At 44.2% G+C, this 21,068-nt stretch overlaps 1 protein-coding gene across 2 annotated transcripts in view; it reads right to left on the bottom strand.

Annotated features, from left to right (window-relative positions):
- The window catches only part of SYNPO2L (synaptopodin 2 like), a 45,327-nt gene that overhangs the window by 7,666 nt on the left and 16,593 nt on the right, over positions 1 to 21,068 (bottom strand). For both annotated transcript variants that reach the window (XM_082223570.1, XM_082223569.1), the window contains 2 exons: positions 20,004 to 20,155; positions 14,647 to 15,314 (listed from right to left, as the gene is read on the bottom strand). In XM_082223570.1, coding sequence (XP_082079696.1) covers positions 14,647 to 15,314; positions 20,004 to 20,155 — 820 coding nt within the window. The remainder of the gene's footprint in view (positions 1 to 14,646; positions 15,315 to 20,003; positions 20,156 to 21,068) is intronic.

Below are 21,068 nucleotides of genomic sequence, written 5' to 3'. Positions count from 1 at the left end.
AAATAAATAAATAAATGTAAAGCAGCATGTAAAAATATGATCTTCCATTTGCAGGTATCTGAAATGGTATTTTTCTGCCACCTCGTTTTGTTGCTTGTGCTGCTCGTGCCCAAGTGTCCACTACTCCAGCACAGAGAAGCATAGTATGTGTGTTTGTAACAGAGAGAATTTAAGTGGGGATGAGTGGGGGGGGGGTCAGTAGACAACAAGCCAAGGGCGTGCTGCAAGGAGAGAGCACATGATGGGAGCCACGAGCGGATATACGATTCCAAACACATTTCATCACCTTAAAGAAGAAAATGATGCCTTGTCAATTGCAGTCAAGGCTATCATCCATCTCCATTTCTCTGCTGAAGAGTTTCTGGAATCTGAGGGGGTATCTTGATGGAAAACATTTAAAATAAAAACGGGGGAAAATATTTTCCCGATGGATTTTTTTTGACGTTTAATCAATGGTCCAAGATAACCATGGTGAAACATTTTCACGTGCGAGACTTAAATTGACTGTAAGACGATTCTTAACGAAAATTAACTCCAGTGTGGTCGGTGTGTACATTCCGTTTCTTGTCTCTCCCTCATCATGCATGAACAGTATTCATAGGCGACATTAAAAAAATAAATAGGAAGGAGTCTCAAACACATTTTTAATGCCATGTTTAAAATGCCCTAAGAGAAAAGGCAGCACTTCCTGCTTCAGCCTCCTCTCATTTTTTCCCCTCCTTCTCCTCCCTTTGTTGCTCCATCCATTCTAGAGGCACAACCACTGAGATACGGGCTGTTCTGGAATGTTATCCATGCCACTGCTGGGCACGCTGAAGGTCAAGACGAGTGACAGACAAATCTGTGGGAACAGAAGGTGCTGAAGATACCGACAGGGCTCTATACACCTCATAAAAAAATCACGGAATGTACAAAGTACAATGGAAACAATAGCTGAAATTCCAATAAACCTGAAGTCTTCTGTGTTTAATAATCATGTAAGATCAGACCAAGGATCGATCTAGTTCAGCATCCTTTTTCCAAAGGTAGCTGTTTCCAAGAAGCTCAGGGATGGAGGCAGCATTGTCTGTCCTCACCTCTGCATGTGGCGATCCCCAGTAGCCATCATGACTAATAGCCAATGAGTTCTCTCTCCCCCGTGAGACACCCTCTCTAGTCACCCTCCAGAGCAAGCCTCCCCAAGGGGTCACCCCTACATTTTGTGGGAGCAAATTCCATAAAATCACTGTGCATCTTTTTTGAAGGCATGCTTCCTTTTCCTTGTCCTGAATCAACCCCCAATTCTTTTCATCGGCACTGTTTTACCTTCTTTACAGCCATTATAATTTAGTGATCACATCAGGCAAGTAGTCACTGCCCAACTGACAGGAGGTTTAAAGCCCCTTCCTGCTGGTTCTCCTCGTTCCACTTCCTACTGTCCAAAAATTCAGCTACCTTTCATCTACAGCTTCCTTCCACAGCAGTACAAACCATCTGAAAGCAAAGCCCCTTCTGCTAAGTGGAGCCTCTGTCTGTGAGGAGGCTTGCAAAAGTTTGGCATGCAAAAAAAACTGGTACCTGCATATGGTTGGTCCAAGCTCTTGAAAGTAACATCTAGTCCCGGAGAGAAGGGCATGTCACACACCCTTAACTCACAGCTCTCCATACACAGAGGGAGAAGCGGAACAGCTCCCTTCTGGAGCAGAACCAAAACCTTAAAAGAGCCCAGGCCCTTTGCCTGCGGCTCCACTAGCCTTTTAAAGCCTCTCTTTTGTCTCCTCGACATTGCTGCTGAAAGCCATGAGGTAACTCTCTCTATTTTTACCCCCCAGGCATCATCACTAAACAGTGTGATGGACATTGTCAACTGTCAAACACTTGCTCCACTTCCCATCCTCCTCCCATAGATGGGGTTTAAAATAGGACATGTCCCTTGCCACAAATGTTTCCACACTTGCGCTCAGGAGAGGGGACTCTTTGAGTCACTGAGCATGAAGGCACTAAATCCAAAAACACTGTCATCTTTCCTGATACTCAGGCATGTTTCACAAATGGCATTTTTCTGATACAGTCATTTACAAAGGATAACATCGGTGTAAAAGTAAAGGTAAAGGTACCCCTGCCCGTACGGGCCAGTCTTGACAGACTCTAGGGTTGTGCGCTCATCTCACTCTAGAGGCCGGGAGCCAGCGCTGTCCACAGACACTTCCAGGTCACGTGGACAGTGTGACGAAGCTGCTCTGGCGAACCGGCACCAGAGCAGCACACGGAACGCCGTTTACCTTCCCGCTATAAAGCGGTACCTATTTATCTACTTGCACTTAAAGGTGCTTTCGAACTGCTAGGGGGACAGGAGCTGAGACCGAACGACGGGAGCTCACCCCGCCGCGGGGATTTGAACCGCTGACCATGCGATCGGCAAGTCCTAGGCGCTGAGGTTTTACCCACAGCGCCACCCGCGTCCCAACTTCGGTGTAGATTTCTCCAAATGGAGGAAGGATGCCTGCATAGGCCCGGCAGAACAGAAAAGTTTTCAGCAGGCGTTCAAAAGTTGAAACGGCGGAACCCTGTTGAATCTCTTTTGGCAAAAGACTGGGCTGATCACTAAAGATTTGGTTTCTTGTTGTTTCCAAATGAGCCTCGTCAACTCGGGGAACAACCAGAGATGCTGATCTCAGTGACTGAGCTGGGATATAAGGGTTCAGGTGATCCCTGGGGTACCTTGGACCTAAATTGTAGCTGGCAAACCAGCCAGAGCTGGAAAAAAGGCACTCCGAGCCACTGAGGCCACCTGAGCCTCCATGGGACTGTTGAATCCAGCAGCATCTGCAAGCTGTGAACCTGCTCTTTTCTGTAGAATGCAATTCCATCCAGGTAGGAACAGAAAACTGAAGTCAGTTTCCCCAATGCCCATTCTACAGATCAGAAGGATGCCATGGTCAATGGTACAGAAAGCCATGGGGAGATCAAGCAGGAGAAGCAAGATCACAGTCTGCTTGCCCCTCTCACAATAGGTAACATCCCCTCAGAGCAACCAAGACTGACTCTGGCCCGAAACCATGTCTAAATAATTAGTCATAAATGGAGCAGACATGTGAATAAAACAAACAAACATGACTGCCTTCATATCCTAGTTGGACCCTGGGCAACTGACCTACTGGAGTTAAAAGAGGATTGTTTCCCACCTTGGAGTTATGTTTCCTTTGTTTTAAAACATCAGGAGGTGGCCACAACGGAATGTGGGATCCCAGGCTATTCCTAAACTGCTAAGAAGAATGTCCCAGTCTGCCCCAGGAAAACCCACAATCTGCTTCTGAATTGGAGCAAATGACAATCCATGGAAAACCCGGTTGCAACTTGCTCTGATCAGTGGTAAAACATGGCTTTCCCCAGGGAAGGCATGCCAGGGGAAGAAGAAAGATAAACCACACACACACACACCTGCTTGGACCTGGACATGGAAAGCCCGGATCTGTGCCTAGATAAGTGGCAAAAAAGTAAGCATGGATGAGCACTTAGTGGTGCCTCACTTTCCAGATGTTACACAATTATCAACATGCTCCCTGTTCTAACAGCTGTAGCTGAGTATGAGATTTTTAAGGAGGGATAAATTTGAATTGGCAAAGTAACGTGGAATCACCAAGGAAGAATCCTCCCGATGGGACAATTATAAGACTGAAATTTATCAGCAAAGGTAATATATATATAGCCCCAGCTCTTCCTGCTCAATGTACTGCCGGAACAATGCAAGGATCCATTGTGAGATCAGGATAAAGAAAGGGTGTAATAGGTGTTTTCCTCTCTCTGGACCAGGTAGTTCTTCCACTATTTCCCATAATGAACTTTGCAGGGGGAGAAGGTGGAAGGGTGTCTACTGCACTGTTTGTCACAAAAATGTCTGCATGAATTACTGTGTGATATTGGCTGGACAAACACTGCCTCCCAAAAGCACCAAATTCTTATTATGTATTTCTGACTACTGTCAAAGTGACACATGCTGTCATATACATCAGGGCCTCCATTCAAAACAGCTAAACAAGCAGCTTTGATTTTATAAAGCACAACTGAAATTACTGCAGTGTGAATCAGGAGCACATCATGGCCTCATTTCCCTTCCAGTTTCATATGAAAGCAAGTGGAGCAGTACTGTGGGATGGTTTTGGACTGCCTAATATCTCCAATACTTTCCAGCATGTTACTGGAGTTCACAGAACCCCCTTGTCCTAGTATAAGATCTAGACCGTGCCAATGCCTGAGAAGGGGAGGTCCATGCAAGCAGCAGTGTATTTAACCATGTAACTAAGTTCTCTGCAGCTCAATCTCACTCCCCATTGAAAATAAAGAACAAATAACCTTTACAGAATGACATAGTCATATGAACCACTTTTTACATCAGCCAGAGATTAAGCAACATTGCTGTACAACCTCAAAGCAAACAACTCCAAAGGCTGGACTATTTATAGTACAGGACGAATTGTGAAAGTCTGTCCATACCAATGGAAATTCGCTGCAACAGCAGATCAACAGGTATTTGATAAAGGCAAAGGTTCTCTGATAAAGGCTGAAAGAGAGTGATCTGTACGTTTTCATGAAGTATATATAGCAGTGTGTGAATCAGTGTATATAGACACAGGAGTGAAAAACATATTGAGCCTGTAGAATATGATGAGCGTTACCAAGTTTTAACCCAGTCAGTAGATTTCTATTGGTGAGATATTTGAATTTGAAGTGGAAAAGATTGAAATGTTTTACAGAACAGATGATGTCCTGTGCTTTGCTGAATTTTTAACTCCTACAAAACACTAGGCGCATGATCCAGCAAAGCTAAGAACTTGGTTGTCTCATGCGTTTCAGCTGCAGAGTTAATCACATGCGCTTACATCATTTCAATCAAAATCTACTGGATTTAAATGTGCTTAAAGTTGGCTAGATCATGCCCTATTCATTTTGACCCTGTTCATATCCTTACATATGATCCATAAAGAGTAACTGATGCAGTATAGCAAGAACACATTCTCAATATAGCCAAAGTTGAGTGAACTTTGGCAGGCAAAACAATTTTTCCACGGCAGTTGTCACAGTGAACACAGAGAGCCAAATATAAGAGGTTAGAGAATAAGAGCAGCTGCATGTCCTTTATATGTGCAAGGTAGTGTGTGTGTGTGTGTGTGTGTGTGTGTGTGTGTGTTTAAAAACAACAACAAGAAGCTACCACAAAGGTCCTTTGGACGCCAAAGCATCCCCCAGCCTGTTCAAAAACAGCAGATGTGTTACGGGGCACATTCTATGTCCTGCCCATAAAAGGCGCAGGTGTGTCATCCAGCAAGGGCAAGGCCCCCCGTGCCCCCAACTGCTTCAGGACGTAGCTTCTCAGGGAAAAGCCAGCTTGAACATGCTCCTTTAAATAAGCAGCGGTTCAAATGGATGTGGCGAACTGAACTTAAGAGGGGAAAGACAAGAAACCGAAATCAACAGATTTGCCCATTTCTAGTCCTGAGGCACCAAGTATACTACTACTACTAATAATAATAATTTTATTATTTATACCCCACCCATCTGGCTGGGTTTCCCAAGCCACTCTGGGCAACTCCCAACAGAACACTAAACTTCAAACATTAAAAACTTCCCTAAACAGGGCTGCCTTCAGATGTCTTCTAAGTAAATGGGAGATGAACCAGAGAACACCATTTCACATTCTGTGACACGTGAGACATGCTGTACTGCATGGTTAGGCAAACTAAGGCCCGGGGGCCGGATCCAGCCCAATCACCTTCTAAATCCAGCCCACGGACGGTCCGGGAATCAGCGTGTTTTTACATGAGTAGAATGTGTGCTTTTATTTAAAATGCATCTCTGGGTTATTTGTGGGGCATAGGAATTTGTTCATTTTCTTTTTTAAAAAAGACAGTCCAGCCTCCCACAAGGTCTGAGGGGCAGTGGACCGGCCCCCTGCTGGAAAGGTTTGCTGACCCATGCTTGTACTGTGTGTGCAGCTCCACCATAGCTGCTCTCCACAAGTTCCGCAGAGCTCAGGAAGGCATGGCAGCTGAAGAAAGATCAGAAGAAAGAGGAAGTAGCTACAGCAGCAGTCTAGACTGCCCTCACACCCACTTTCCCTGATCAGCTCCTCAATGCCATGCTAAAAACTGCAGAAGAATGCAGACCGGTGTGACTTTATTGATTACACAAATAATGAAGTATATGGTGGAACAAGACCCAGAGTTTACAGCACAGTCGAGTGTAGGAAATACATATTTTATTTTATTCCCCCCCCCTAAATTCAAATTGTTATTGATACAAAATACTTTTACTTATGGTCACCAATCTAACCAATAAACATTACTACACATCGTTTCATATCTGTAATAATTCTAATGGTTTTGGTATATAAACTGCAATTCAACTTTGTTTATATATTCAGAAATGTTTATTTGAGTGTTTTTTTGTTGTTTTATTTTTACGTAATTGTTGCATGTCATATGTCTAATGTAGACAATGATCTATCTTGATGCAACCATTTAAACAGTTTAAAGATGAAAATGAACATAAACTATGTTACACACAAAAAATAAATAGGAAGCTATTGTTATTCTCTTGGACCCAGCAAATCTTCTAAGCTCTACTGCTTGGACCCAAACCTGTCCCGGAATTTTTGAAATCAAAAGCTGGCAACCCTGTAAACAGACTGCTTATTATTACTTGTTTATCATTATGCCTGAATAGCTAGTCACTGCACGTTGTACAAATATAATTAACTGGAGAGGGGGGTTAAGGAAGGGGATGGATTCACTTTGGATGGAAAGAAGATAAAATGATTTGAGGTTTCATAAAGTGAAGAGTTTGTTGATGGAAAGAAGAGATAGAGATAAATGGGATTTTTTGGGGGGACAATTAAATGAAGGGAAGGATTTGGACAGAAGCAGGGAGTTAAATAAACAACAAAGAAATAAAATAAATATGCAATGGGAATTCTGGGGAAGTTATTAAAAGGGCTTTAATTTTCTACTTCAGCCATAACTACATTTTTGCTTTGGTCACACTCAATTTACCATGTGGCTCTTGCCTGAAAATGGTTAGCCACCCCTGCTATTCAGTGCGTATATGAAAAAGAACAGATCAAAAAAGATACCGCTATAAGGAAAGGGGAAGGGGCACAGAAGGCAGAAGGAAGGGAGAAGAATGAGATTCTTTGGGAATGTGGTCTAAGCCCTGTTTCAAGGGGGAGAGATGGCTGAGTGTTTGGAGGCAGAGGAAGTACTCAAGGTTTAGCAAAGAGGAACATATTGGCAGAAGGATGTAGGGCAAAAGAGAAAGATGGGGAAGAGTGAAGGGATTTAAAAGCAAAAAGTAGTATTGTAGCTTAAATTGAATCCAGTAGAGAAAAAAGTAGTCAATGAAGAAAGAGTTAAACAAAGATGAAATGTAGGCAAGCCAGCAAATAAACCATTAAGTAGTATTCAAAAAGAGGGAACAAAAAGAGAATGTTAGCAATATTTAAAAAGTCAAAAATGGCAGTAACTCGTATACAATAATTTTTTAAAAAGAAAGAGAGCAATGAAATAGGACTCCAAAGTTTCATGCTTGGGAAGAAGGAACTGTAGAAGAATTAAAGAGAATGATGAGAGAAAAAGATAGATGCAGAAGGAGGGCAGGCCAATAGCTGATTTATAGACTGTTTTTCAATAAAGCTCCTTTAGTGTCTCCTCTGGCTACAAGTACCATAGGTCTCTGGATATAAAACACAGACTATGTATACACTGACTAGTCTGTAGAACAAAAACTGAGTTTTTCCCAATCCAGAATTATTCATGCTCATCCTCAGCATATTGCTTTTAATCTAGATTGTTTCTAGATCCTGCTGTCCACAAGGCTGGGTGGGGTTGCTTGATATTCTAGTGGGGTGGAAGAGCTGGGGGGGGGGTCATATCTGGCAACCAATGTGCCACTTTGGTTCTAGATAGTACATAGGTAGATGAGTCTAATAAGCCTATTTTCATGGCCCTCTAGTGGTTGTGGTGGCCCATTTAACAAAAGTAATGTATTTTTCATTAACTCTGGAGATTCTGACCAAACTAAGCCTCCTTGAGCAAAATAAACACCAAGATTAGCTCCCCCTGCCCAAATATCATAGAACCATAGAATTGTAGAGTTGGAAGGGACCCCCAAAGGTCATCTAATCCAACCCCCTGAAGATATGACCCTATAACCTTCACCCCCCAATTCGATTTAACGGCATCAAACATGAAAGAAAAGCAAATACAGTGGTACCTCAGGTTAAGTACTTAATTCGTTCTGGAGGTCCGTTCTTAACCTGAAACTGTTCTTAACCTGAAGCACTACTTTAGCTAATGGGGCCTCCCGCTGCTGCCGTGCCGCTGGAGCACGATTTCTGTTCTCATCCTGAAGCAAAGTTCTTAACCTGAAGCACTATTTCTGGGTTACCGGAATCTGTAACCTGAAGCGCATGTAACCTGAAGCGTATGTAACCTGAGGTACCACTGTACTCAGAGTTTACTTCATGTTTCAAAGAGGGAAACAACCCTCCCACTGTATATAGCTCTCATGATTCAGACTGCCACTAAAGAAAAAAATCATAAATAAACTGTCTCATCTAGGCCTGAGTGTTACATATAATTGAGTGCATGAAGTATCAGCCACAGTAACAAATGTACTGTGTGAACAATACAGCGAAAACAGTGTGTGCCCACCTAAGTTGTGTCCTACTATAAGAAATAATAATAATAATAATAATAATAATAATAATAATAATAATAATAATAATTGTATACTCCCAACAAAAAAGTATCACACACTAAAACAGGATCAGACACTAAAAACTTCAATGAACAGAGCTGCCTTCAGATGTCTTCTAAAAGTTGTGTAGTTCTTTATCTTCTTGACATCTGACAGGAGGGCATTCCACAGGGAAGGTGCCACTACCGAGAAGGCCATCTGCCTGGTTCCCTGTAACCACATTGCCACGAGGGAACCACCAGAAGGCCCTCAGAGCTGGATCTCTATGTCTGGGTTGAAAAATGGGGATGGAGACGCTCCTTCAGGTATGCAGGGCCGAGCTGTTTAGGGCTTTAAAGGTCAGCACCAACACTTTGAATGATGCTCGGAAACACACTGGGAGCCAATGTAGATGTTTTAGGACCAGTGTTATAGGCTCCCAGTCACCAGTCTAGCTGGATTAGTTGTAGTTTCTGAGCCATCTTCAAAGGCAGCCCCACCTAGTGCATGTTGCAGTAGTCTAAACAGGAGATAACCAGGGCATGTGCCACTCTGGTGAGACAGTGTGTAGACATGTAGGGTCTCAGCCGGCTTACCAGATGCAGCTGATATGACAGCTACCCTGGACCTGTGCCTCCATGGTCAGCTGTGAGTCCAGTATTACTCCTAGCCTTCACACCTGGTCCTTCAGGAGCAGAGTTACCCTGTTCATGACCAAGGAGTCCCCCACACCCACCCACACCCTGACCCCCCAGAAACAGTTCTTTTTTTTCAGGATTCAACCTCAGTCCAGAATGAATTGAGAGCAGCTGGGTGTTTCTTCTTCTCCCTACCCCTGCTGAGGGATTGTTTCTGCATTACAGCTTAGGATTGGAGGGGTGGGGAACGAAGGGTGCACTCTTCAAAGTATAACTACAGATAAGTATTATATGTGTAACCCATGTGCCAAAACCATGCAGGCACACTTCAATTGCAAAAATTCCCAGATCACTAGTAGCACAAAAGCAGATTGTGTTCACTGGTCCTCTTCTTTACAGGCAGCCTAAGAAGGCTAGATTGGCCGAGGCTTCCTCAGAGTTGTACACATAGGGAAGTAAAGGTGTGTGTGAAAATGTGTGTGTACACATTTTTTTTTTAAGTAAAAAAGTAACTGATTTCAGATTCTTGTTCCTATATGCAAATGCTAATTGTTTAGGAGGAGGAAGTGTGTCACATTAGGAGCTGCCCTCACTGTAAAGGTAAAGGTAAAGGGACCCCTGACCATTAGGTCCAGTCGTGACCGACTCTGGGGTTGCGACGCTCATCTCGCTTTATTGGCCGAGGGAGCCGGCGTACAGCTTCCGGGACATGTGGCCAGCATGACTAAGCCGCTTCTGGCAAATCAAAGCAGCACATGGAAACACTGTTTACCTTCCCGCCGGAGCGGTACCTATTTATCTACTTGCACTTTGACATGCTTTTGAACTGCTAGGTTGGCAGAAGCAAGGACCAAGCAATAGGAGCTCACCCCGTCACGTGGATTCGAACCACCGACCTTCTGATTGGCAAGTCCTAGGCTCTGTGGTTTAACCCACAGCGCCACCCGCATCCTGCCCTCACTGTGGCAACCAAAAATAATTTTTTAAAAGTCATAGCACTACCTGCCTTGGGATTGCCCCACAACACAGAATACTTTAGTTATAGCACCCTCAGAAATGCTCCATAGGGGGGGCCAATAGGGGGCGCATTGGAAGATGGCCGACAATATCATCTCTCCGACCCACACGGGGTAATTAAGAGGCTGTTATGGGAGTAGGCAGCCTCCCTTGTTGCCCCAAGGAAATGGGGAACACTGCCCTTGCCTGCTGTGCCCATAAATCACCCCCTAATTCCAAAGAAGGGGGTGAGGGCCCTAGGCAGAATGCCCCCGTGTGGACATCGGCTCTCCTGGACGCTGTCTCTGATCGCGCACTAGTTGCAGCAATTTGGAATAATGAATTACAAAAGAAGCAAATGCACATATTTCAAGTGAAGAAGGGGAGTGAAGTCTGCTAATATAAGTGACCTCTGCGAAAGAAGACGACGGGCTGGAGAAACAGGAATATTTTACGATGAAGATACACCAAAGGCGGGGTATGTTGACAAAGGGGCTGAATGGGGGGGGGGGGACAACCTTTTTTACTTTCCTTCTATGTGATTTACAAGAACCCCTCCTCATTAGAACCGTCGGTTGAACTGACCCAAGCAGGATGATTAAGGTCTGTGTGGAGATAAACTTTAATCAAAAGTATGCTTTATGGAGACCGAGAAGCAATAAGAGCTTTTGGGAATGGCACAGCAATTAATTCGGAGTCGCCATCTTGCCAAAGGATTTATAGCCGGGAGGAAGAACAGATTTGTTTTCAGACTGCATTCCTAGTGAATCTCCTCAGAGGTTTTGAGAAAGGAGGCAGATTGGTGAAGATTATTTACGCTAAGACTGTTCTGATGTATGGAAGTGATGTTATATGGAAAACGTCTGGATATGGCTACTGGATAAAAAAAATAATATCCACGCAGGATTACAAACTGTTCTAACCAGCTTGCAGAGATTATCAGAGGTCACAAAGAGAAAGGAAAAATATATGAAAATAACAACAAGAGATGTGGAAAAATAATAAGAAAGGACTGGTTAGTACTGTGAACATCATAAGGTTAGATTTGTGGACATTAAAACAGCAGTAAGAAGCAAGAAGTTGATTGGATCCCTTCGGAACTTGAAATATGGGTACTCCCAACAAAAATTTAAAATTCGGCTGTGTAATTTGGAATTTATGTAATTTGGTTTGATTTGATGTGATTGGTCGGTTAATAAAAAATTATTCTTAAAAAAAAGAAATGCTCCATAGGAAATAATCTGGCCTTCCTAGGACCCTTCTGACTCTGCCTATGAAAATAAGCCATGATGCAAGACATTGCTCACCCACTGCTAGGACTATCAAATAGCAGAGAACAGCTGGGCATGCTGTGCCTTGCTCAGCATCGGCCTCATGGCTGTGCATTATTCAAAAGAGAAAAATCCTCCATCTAAGGTGGCTAAAGCTCCTGGGCTGGCAATTTAGGTTTGCCTGACTTACCTATTAGTAGGTCCCGCAGAACTTACTTCTGACTAAACATATATAGGATTGCAGTGTAGATCACTCAGCTCTTGACTCTGAAATTTGATTCTTAATAAAATAAAATAAAATCTCCCCCACTTTGACAAGCATTTAAGTGAAGTCAGGTGATTGGCAGCTGGGCTGCCCCACTCAACTGATGCACACAGGGTTCAATCCTACTTTCTACAAGGTTTGGTAGTACCGGTTAGTTTCCCTTCCAAAACATCCAAACCAAACAGAACTGAACTGCTTGTGAATCAGCTGGTGTGCTTGGGGGAGGTCCAGTCCTGATGTCTGCAGCTACATCTCTACCTGCTGTACACCTGATGTCAGGTGTGGGCTGGTGGGCATTGTTTAGGAGAAATGGCCTTGCAAATAGGGAGACTTGGTAGGCCTCCACACACTAGAATTACAGGCTGTGTATACCAGTAAACCAAACATTGAAAAACACAAGAAAGGCTGCTGTGAACTGCATGTAACCGTAACAGTTCAAAACCAACTTTTTCCCCATCTATAAGACGCCCCCTATTTTTGTAGCAACAACCAATCACCAGTCCACACTCAGTACTATCCGTGTACAAGACGCCCCCTAATTTTTGACTATTTTTTAGGGGGGAAACCTAGTCTTATACATGGGAAAATATGGTAAACAACAGTATGATTTCTGAAATCTAGCACCAATGATCAACAGTGCATGTGCACAGATCACTCAGATGACAATTTAACTGATATAACTCATTGACTGGATTCAGACATAACACTAAACTATGGTCTAGTGTTACATAGGTGAACCTTGGGTTCCTTCTCATTTTCTCCTTCTCTGGCACAGGGATTAAAATATCAGAAGGTTTTACTTCCAATTTTTAATAACTGAGGGTTATCTCTTGTTTAGAGAAACACGTCAAATTCATAAACCACTGAGGTTTTTTTTGGGGGGGTGGATTGTTCTACTAGACCAGGGTTCAGCAAACTTTTTCAGCAGGGGGCCGGTCCACTGTCCCTCAGACCTTGTGGGGGGCCTGACTATATTTTTTTTTTGGGGGGGGGAATGAATGAATTCCTATGCACTGCAAATAACCCAGAGATGCATTTTAAATAAAAGCACACATTCTACTCATGTAAAAACACGCTGATTCCTGGACCGTCCGTGGGCTGAATTTAGAAGGTGATTGGGTTGGATCCGGCCTCCGGGCCGTAGTTTGCCTACCCAAGTACCAAACCATAGTTAAGACTAACCACAGTTTGCCTAGATTTGGACACAATGGTAACCACATAGAATTTTAAAAAACTGGAAGTGAAAGCTTCTGGTCACCACCTCACAGCTGCACCACAGGAGGAGTGAAAGGGGAGCATGTGAGTATGAGGATCATTCACATAATGCCAAACCATCGTTTAGTGTTATATCTGAGCAAAGTGGATTCTGGACTGGATATGATCTAAACCTGATATAAATTTGTATTGTAAAGCATGCATATCGTCACATTTTCTTTGATTTTTATTGTTTTATCGGGGGAACTGCATTAAGTTCATTATGCCCCACCCAAACAGAAGAAGTCAATGCTGTCATCTTGCTGAGTCACTGCTTGGGCTCACTTACTGAGCAGAAATCACCACTGATCCAGAGCCCCTTTGCTGACATCATTTACCCAGTCCAAGGCATTGTATCATTGAGCAGCAAGCTAAATGAGTCAGGCCAGCTGCAATCCACGAGAAGCACCACTCGCAACTTGGAGGTCATCCCAGAAGCAGGGCCATAACATCATTTGGCAGCAAAAGCAGCAGCCCCCAGGAAGACTCTGAAGAAGACTCAGAGATCTAAATTTTCAACAGTAAACTAGACTTTGGGCAAGGCTTTTTTGGACATGTGGTTGACCATTGTTTGTGCCTGACAAAGGTAGTTTTGAAAGCTAGTTCTCATACTGTTGTCCCTTTCCATGTGCAGGAATAAACAAACATTTATATATTTAGCAAAATGTATAAAACACACTTCTAAGTGGTTAGAACAATATCAAGTAAAACATAAAAAAATATTGCTATAAATCAGTTATAAACAAGTATTGGAATAGTCAAAATATGATTAAGAACAACAATGGCTAAAATGAAATATGGCATGTAAATTCTGCATGTCTGGATAGGATAGCCCAGACAACTGACATCAGCACCAACCTGATGTCAATAAGCAAGGAGTTCCCAAGTATAGGTGCCACCACAATAAAATATGGATTTCTTACAGGTGTGGAACAAGTACCGTACTGGCCTGAATATAAGCCTCACTTTCCCCCCAAATTCCGACCGTGAAAAGTTAAAGTGCGGCTTAAATTCGCAACCTTACAAAAATCAACTTTTATGAGATCACTGCTGAAACAGACATATGGTAAAACAGAATGGGTGCGAGTGCCTGCGGAATTTTAAGGGAGTTAAATTCGGCTTATATTCAGGTGCAGCTTATATTTGGGCCAATACGGTATTATGTGGCAGCTGTAACAATGCCAGTCCCAGAGACTGAAGAAGTCGAGTGGACATAAATGTTGTAAAGCAAGGATCAGGGTCTGTTGCACTTCAGGTGGAGAAGCATCTTAATGGAGCTCTCGGGTTTCCTGAGTTGTAACTTGAGCCAATACAATTTTCAAAAGAAGATAATATTAAGGTAATAATGACCAATGCGGAATTATAACTGGAGCTGTGTGTACTCCTTAAGATTCTGCACTAAGGAAATCCAAATTATGCATGAAGAAAAGCTGAAATCTGCAAAAAGGAGAGGGGCGGGGAGGGAAGAGGGGAGAGGGGAAAGGGAAGCAGGTCTGCCAGGAACACTTACTGGCTTGTTTGGCTTTCTCTGCATAGGTGGTGGTCAGGTCTTCATCGACGGGGTGCTCCACAGGCCCTATCATGGGGATGAGGTGCCTCTCTGCCCGAATGTTCTTAGTTGCATGTGGGAGGAGCATAGCTTCTGGGGAAGGCTCTCTGTCTTCAGGTAAGGGTGGCTGCAGTAGCATAGCTTCACTCTCTGAGAAGGGGGTGTCGGTGCGGCTTCCTGGCTGGCACACTATCTCCTTCTTGGCCACGCCGCTGAGGTTTTCTCCACGTTCTGCAGCTTGCGCTGTTGCCTCGGGGGTGCTGTCGTACCCGCTCAGCTCGGACAGGGACACTTCGTCCTGTGGCTCACCCGCTTTATTGTTTGGTCCCCCTGGGGGAGAACGGGGGCTCTTCTTGCGAGCTCTCCGGTGCTTTTCCTGGGCAATGTTGTCAGCGTCGCTGTCGGTCTCGGCATAGTACGCTTCGCTATCAGGGGGTGAGGTTATGTTCTCCAGGGGCTGCTGCCGTCGGGGCTGCTGCTCAGGTTCCAGGGCAGCAGGGGGAACGGCCGGTTCAGGACTGTGCAACTGGGAGGCCCGGCTGAGCGGTGAAGTTGGCGAGGGCACTTGCAGCTGCCTGGGGGAAGGGGAACGCAGGAGCCCCTCAACAGATGGGTTCCCACTAAGCACCCTGTAGGAAAGAAGAAGAAAATAAAATAAGAGATTCTGGGTCAGTTACACACAAAGCAACAGATGAATATTTCATGCAGTTATGTGGATAGTATTGGGTGAATCTGTTAGTTTCACATTTCTCTCTGTTTCTCCTTTTTCTAATCTTAAATTCAATTTTCTACATTGGTTTGCAAAAGAATAAAAATACTGTATTTTTCCGTGTATAAGACGCTCCCATGTATAAGGTGCCCCCCTATTTTGGGGGACTCAATTTTTAGAAAATGGGGGGAGATGGCTCCACCTCTCATCTGTCCCCTTACCAGCAGAAGCTGCCAATCGCCTGCCCAACTGCTGCAGCACCAGCCAATCAACACAAGCCCTTGACGCAGAAACCAATAACACGCCAAATAGCCGCTGACAGCCGAGGCAGCAACCAATCAAACACCCACCCTATGCACTATCTATGTATAAGATGACCCCCACTTTTAAGCATATTTTTTAAAGAAAAAAATCTAGTCTTATACACGGAAAAGTATGGTAAATAAAGTCCTCATAAAAATTCATCACCTGGAACAACACTTAATATACACATGTAAAAAAATTTCCCCAATCTGCACATTTTTGCATGGCATTTTTCAATAATATAATGCATTTTTGTATCTTATTTTTACTATATTTCATAAAATTTTGACAGTTTGATTGTCCAAAAAGGCCCCCCCAAAAGCCCTCAAAACAGTATACCAAAAAATGTGTATTTATATGCACACATATTAATTTGTCACAGGATTTGGTTCTAGTAAGGTGAGAAAGGGTGGGGGGAATCTCTCTATCCACTTTCACTACCCCATTCATAATTTTATACCCCTCTATCATCTCCCCACTTGCTCACTTTCTCCCCAAACTAAAACACCCCAAATGATGTAACCTTTCCTCACAGGGGAGTTGCTCTAACCCCTTAATCTTTTTGGTTGCCCTCTTCTGAATCTTTTCCAGCTCTTTTTTTTAGGTTAAGCAATTACAACTGCCCATATTATTTAGAGTGTGGTCTCAGCATATCTATTATCCATCATTTGTTAGCTTCAGTTATCAGAAAAGTGAGATATAAATGTATTTGTTTGTTGGTTTTGATATTTATCGATCTTCTATAAAATGGTTTTTGAGAAAAATAAACCCGGCAAGAACGGTGTTGAATGGGAAATGGAGAAAATGCACAATGCCCTTGGATGCTTGGAGAATAGCTAGTGCTTAACGAAAGAGAAATACGAAGCTGCCTTATACTGGGTTAGATACAGTGCATAATAAGTGTTCCCACACAAAAAAGAAACGAAACAAAACAAAAAATTACAGCTACACAACATTTATAGCAGGGGTGGCCAACTCCTGAGAGACTGCGATCTACTTTCAAAATTAAAATCTGGCAGTGATCTACCCCCATTTTTTAGGGGTTTAGCTCAAATTTGTTCACCTTTTGGGGGGGAGGGGAAATGCCCCGTTTTTTAGGGGGGCAGGGACTTTTTTGCAGCTCTTCTGAGGGAGGGAGCAACAGAAGCAGCCACTAATCTTACAATCAGCCTCAGTTTCTAAACTCCGGCTTCCCTTCTGCAACAATAGACCTCGGTGCAGGGAGAGGGGCCGGGGCCGGAAGGGGGCCAGCGATTGACCGCGATCTACCAAAACCTTGCAGGGATCGACCAGTAGATCGCAATTGACGTGTTGGACATCCCTAATTTATAGAATACTTCAATTAACGAAACACCATACAAACAGTAAACACACAATATACATACTCTGACAGAAAAACCGGTTAAAAGCGCATCTCAACTTGATAAAGTATCAAGTTTGTATAGCGAATCCTAATTTCTTGAGAAAATTCTTTTAAAGTTAGAAGTCCAACTTGAAAAGAAATTTCTCAAGGAATTAGGATGCAAGTTTGGGGTCTGGTAGATAATACTGAGCCAGGCCACTGGTAACTCTAGCTAATAGTTTCCTTTGATTTGCAGTACTCTCCAAAGTCTCAAGGCTGAAATACGTATGACGTGGGAGAGAAGAATTGGATTTCCCAACATTTTCTCTCTCTTTAAAGCAGCAACCAGGGCCTCCAGTTTTGACCTAAGAAGCGGCACTGACAGCACCCAGGAAAATGTGTCAACTTTCTGAGCACTGTGATTCCAATCCAAATGAGAGCACCCTCCTTCCCTACTGCTGCTTTAAAAAAGTACTGGTAATCAGGAAATCTGATCCTGGGTCACATCTGCTTTGGCAAACAACCAGAGGTCTTTCCCAGCCTTGCTATCCACAGTCCTTTTCACTGGAGAGCCATGGGACTGAACGTGGCCTCTTGTGTGTGCAAAATCTGACATTCACCCCTGAGAGACATGCAAGTAACAGGAGGGGCAAGTACCAGATGATCTAGGATCAGATCGATGCATTTTAAAAATAAATAGTGCCACCTTATGTGAAAATGGTCGAAATTGCCTAAGCCTACAGTGTTATGCTTTATCGTTGTTGTGGCACACTAAAAGAAGCTGCTAACTGCATACAATTGATAAATGAGAAAATTGTTAACTAATTTTTATACAAATGAGCATGCATGGCAGTGTCCCATGGGTCCAACTCATCCTTTAATTAATGTTGACCTTCTGTCAGAATAAAATTATTTACACGTTGGACATCTTTCTTAATAGAGGGCCCACAAGCATACTCCAGCCCAGAGAAGGCTGCCAAAAGGCCATGCAGGCTGTATTGGCACTGCTAGTGATGATGCAAGCACTGTTGCCAGGAACACAACTTTAAACTAAGGCTCAGTTGACAGCCATGAGTTTTTCCAGTGGGGCTGACTGCTCTGGTTCACTCAAGAGTTTGAATTAGCTCAGCGGAATTTTTTCTTTTTTTTTGTTGAACAGCTTATCTCCATGCTTCCAGAGGGCAGCCACGGTGGCCTGTTTATCAGCAAAGGAGCTGCATTCAAAAGAAGAAGACTCAAACCCACAGGGGTTCTCTCCCCACTCACTGTCCACGTCTTACTCCTGATATATAAGTTAAATAGCAACAGTCTTGGTACAGGTTATATGGGTATAGCATTGCTAACTTTCCTGAAATATGAAAACTGTTTAACCCAGTGTTTTTCAACCACTGTTCCGCGGCACACTAGTGTGCCGCAAGATGTTGCCTGGTGTGCCGTGGGAAAAATTAAAAAATTCAAAAGATTTTTTTTTTAAAAAAATCAAATTTTTGATTGGGGCGCCGTCCCCGGAGGGAGGCGGGCGAGTCGGGCGGCGAGAGGCGGGGCGGCGGCGGCGAGGAGAGGCCGCCCAGCGCAGGGCTCTCGCCGTCTGCCTGCCTGGCTGCCTGCGAGCTCGGTGGGCAGCGCCTCCGTCCGCAGCGCCCGCCTCGCGGCTCTCAATTCCCTGCCCCTGCCAAAGCTCACCCAGCCAAGCCGCGCTCTCCTTCCTGCCTCGCTTTGCTGCCTCCTCCCCCCCCACCCCCAAAGCTTGGAGGTTCCCCGGCGCCGACCCGCAGGTTTGACCCCCTTCTCACACCTGTTCGCGCTCCTTGCACGGAATGGGGCGGATGGGGAGGAACGGGGCTCGCCGCTGCCTCCGCTCGCCCTCCCCCCTCCGCCGGCGGTCCCGCGATTCTTGGCTTTTTGGCGGTTGGCACAGAAGGAAGGCAAGGGGGAGGGGGGAAAATTGAAACTTACACTTTCGTGCGTCCCTCCCGGCGTGACGCTGCGCGCTGACGTCACGGGGCTGTAACGTGCCCCACATGGTGGTGTGCCTCGAGATTTTTTTCATGAAACAAGTGTGCCTTTGCCCAAAAAAGGTTGGGAAACACTGGTTTAACCTAACCCTTTTCTTTCTGTTTTTTAACTGCTTAACAATCTCCACAAGAGCTTCTACCTTATTTCCCCACATTTTCATATAAGTCTTTGGTGTGCTGTTGAGCAATGTATTTATTTATTTATTTATTTATCTACCTACCTACCTACCTACCTACCTACCTACCTACCTGGCTCACATATTCTTGATATCTACCCTCCAATGCAATTATAAAAAATATAAAAGTAAAGTAACCATAAGCCTTCAGAATGAGAACTCGGATACATGATGCTATTACACTGATCCTATTTAGACTAAGTGCTGAGCAAGCAAGAATTTACCCATGCAGCATTCCATGTAGCTGGCTTCAAATTTAAACCAGGCTCTCAGCTACTGAATGTGCAATAATAGCATGTCAATGCAACACCCGCTCAGGCCACAAGGATCACTAGTGTCCTAATGCTGTATTAGAAGGCAAGACAGCTGTGGCTTAAAAGAGACATCAGGCACTTGGAATACGGTGCAGGAAAGCTTTTCTTACATGTCTGACATCTTCTTTTAAACGGGCCAGCCTGGTCACACTCTGAATGTCCAACATGTCCAGAAGCCTACTATGAGTCATTCTGAGGTTTTTTTAAAAAAAACAGACTACATATAATGAAAGAGAGTCCCTGTAACTGTTAGTGGGGGGAGTCATTTTCATATGACACTCGAATGCATTCTGGGATTGAAGTAGGAGCACAGGATAGGCATAGCTGGGAAGGTATATGAAGTCACACATATAATTACATTGAACATTTAATCAAAATCAGTTTGTGCTACCTTAACAGGGTGCTGCATTTCTCACCGAGCTCAGCTGACACCACGAGCCAACAGCTGTTATCATTTACCTTTTAACAACAATGTTGAGGATGCCATTTGAGGAGTCGATGATCTGCATGGCGCTGGCATGTGAGAGGCCAGCACATGATTTCCCATTGATGGTTACCAGTTCATCATTTTCCCATAAGCCCCCACGGCATGCTTTGCTTCTTTTACGGATCTAAAAAGGGAAAAGCAGAGAAGAGAGTGTGAAGGAGAAAGTTCCCTCCTGGGCTATCAACAGGGATACCAACAGCATGACAGTTACCACCATGGAAAAGCTGAAAAAAGGGTTTGGTCATCACACGAAAGGGGCACACTTATGCCACATCCTATATCCCTTCAGCCCATGGCCACAACCCCATTGTTGATGCGAACCCCACCTAGGGAGACCATAACTCAGATGACAGCTGCTTGGTGTGTGTCCTCTCTCTCGTCTCATGGCATTCACACCTAGCCCTCACAAGGGGCAACTTCAGTAACGTGAAACGACGTAGAAAGGACATGTTGCACACAAAGGGACTACTCTGCAAAGAACGGCCTAAGCTTGAGCACAGTACCAAGACTTCTCTCCTTACAACCCTAAATGGGTACGTCAAATTGGGATAGGTAACAACAGCCTCCACTCAAATAACTGGAGCGAGTGTGGGGCTGATATATCCAAAGGACCTGCTGCAAAATACCCCAAGTCTTTTTCTCCCCCCGCATTGCCGTACATGAGAACAGTCTTCCTTTGCCGAACTGTATTGCTCCAGCAATTCCCCAACCACAACAGTGGGGGGCAGTGTTCTCAATGCATGGGAAATATTCATCCCCCATTGGCCGAAACCAGGCACTCCACTTCCTGCCAGCTGGCAGTTAATAGCAACAACTGGGGTCCTTTCATCAGGACATAGGTGACATGGGGAGGATAGGGTTAACCTTTCCCTCTCAGTGTGCTGTAGTCCCAATGAAAACAAACCCCTTCCCCCAGTGTACCCCTACTTTTTAAAAACTGCACAGTTGCAAATGATGAGCCTAGCATAACATCCTGGTTCTCTGTGTCTCCCCTGCAAAGTGGAGGAGCAGGGAAAAGGAAGAAATGCCTATCTTTT

Source organism: Podarcis vaucheri (genome assembly GCF_965113315.1).
Source record: "Podarcis vaucheri genome assembly, chromosome: 5".
Lineage (NCBI taxonomy): Eukaryota > Metazoa > Chordata > Lepidosauria > Squamata > Lacertidae > Podarcis > Podarcis vaucheri.
Note: the sequence above shows the minus strand (reverse complement) of the source record. Positions and strands in the feature narration are given on the sequence as shown.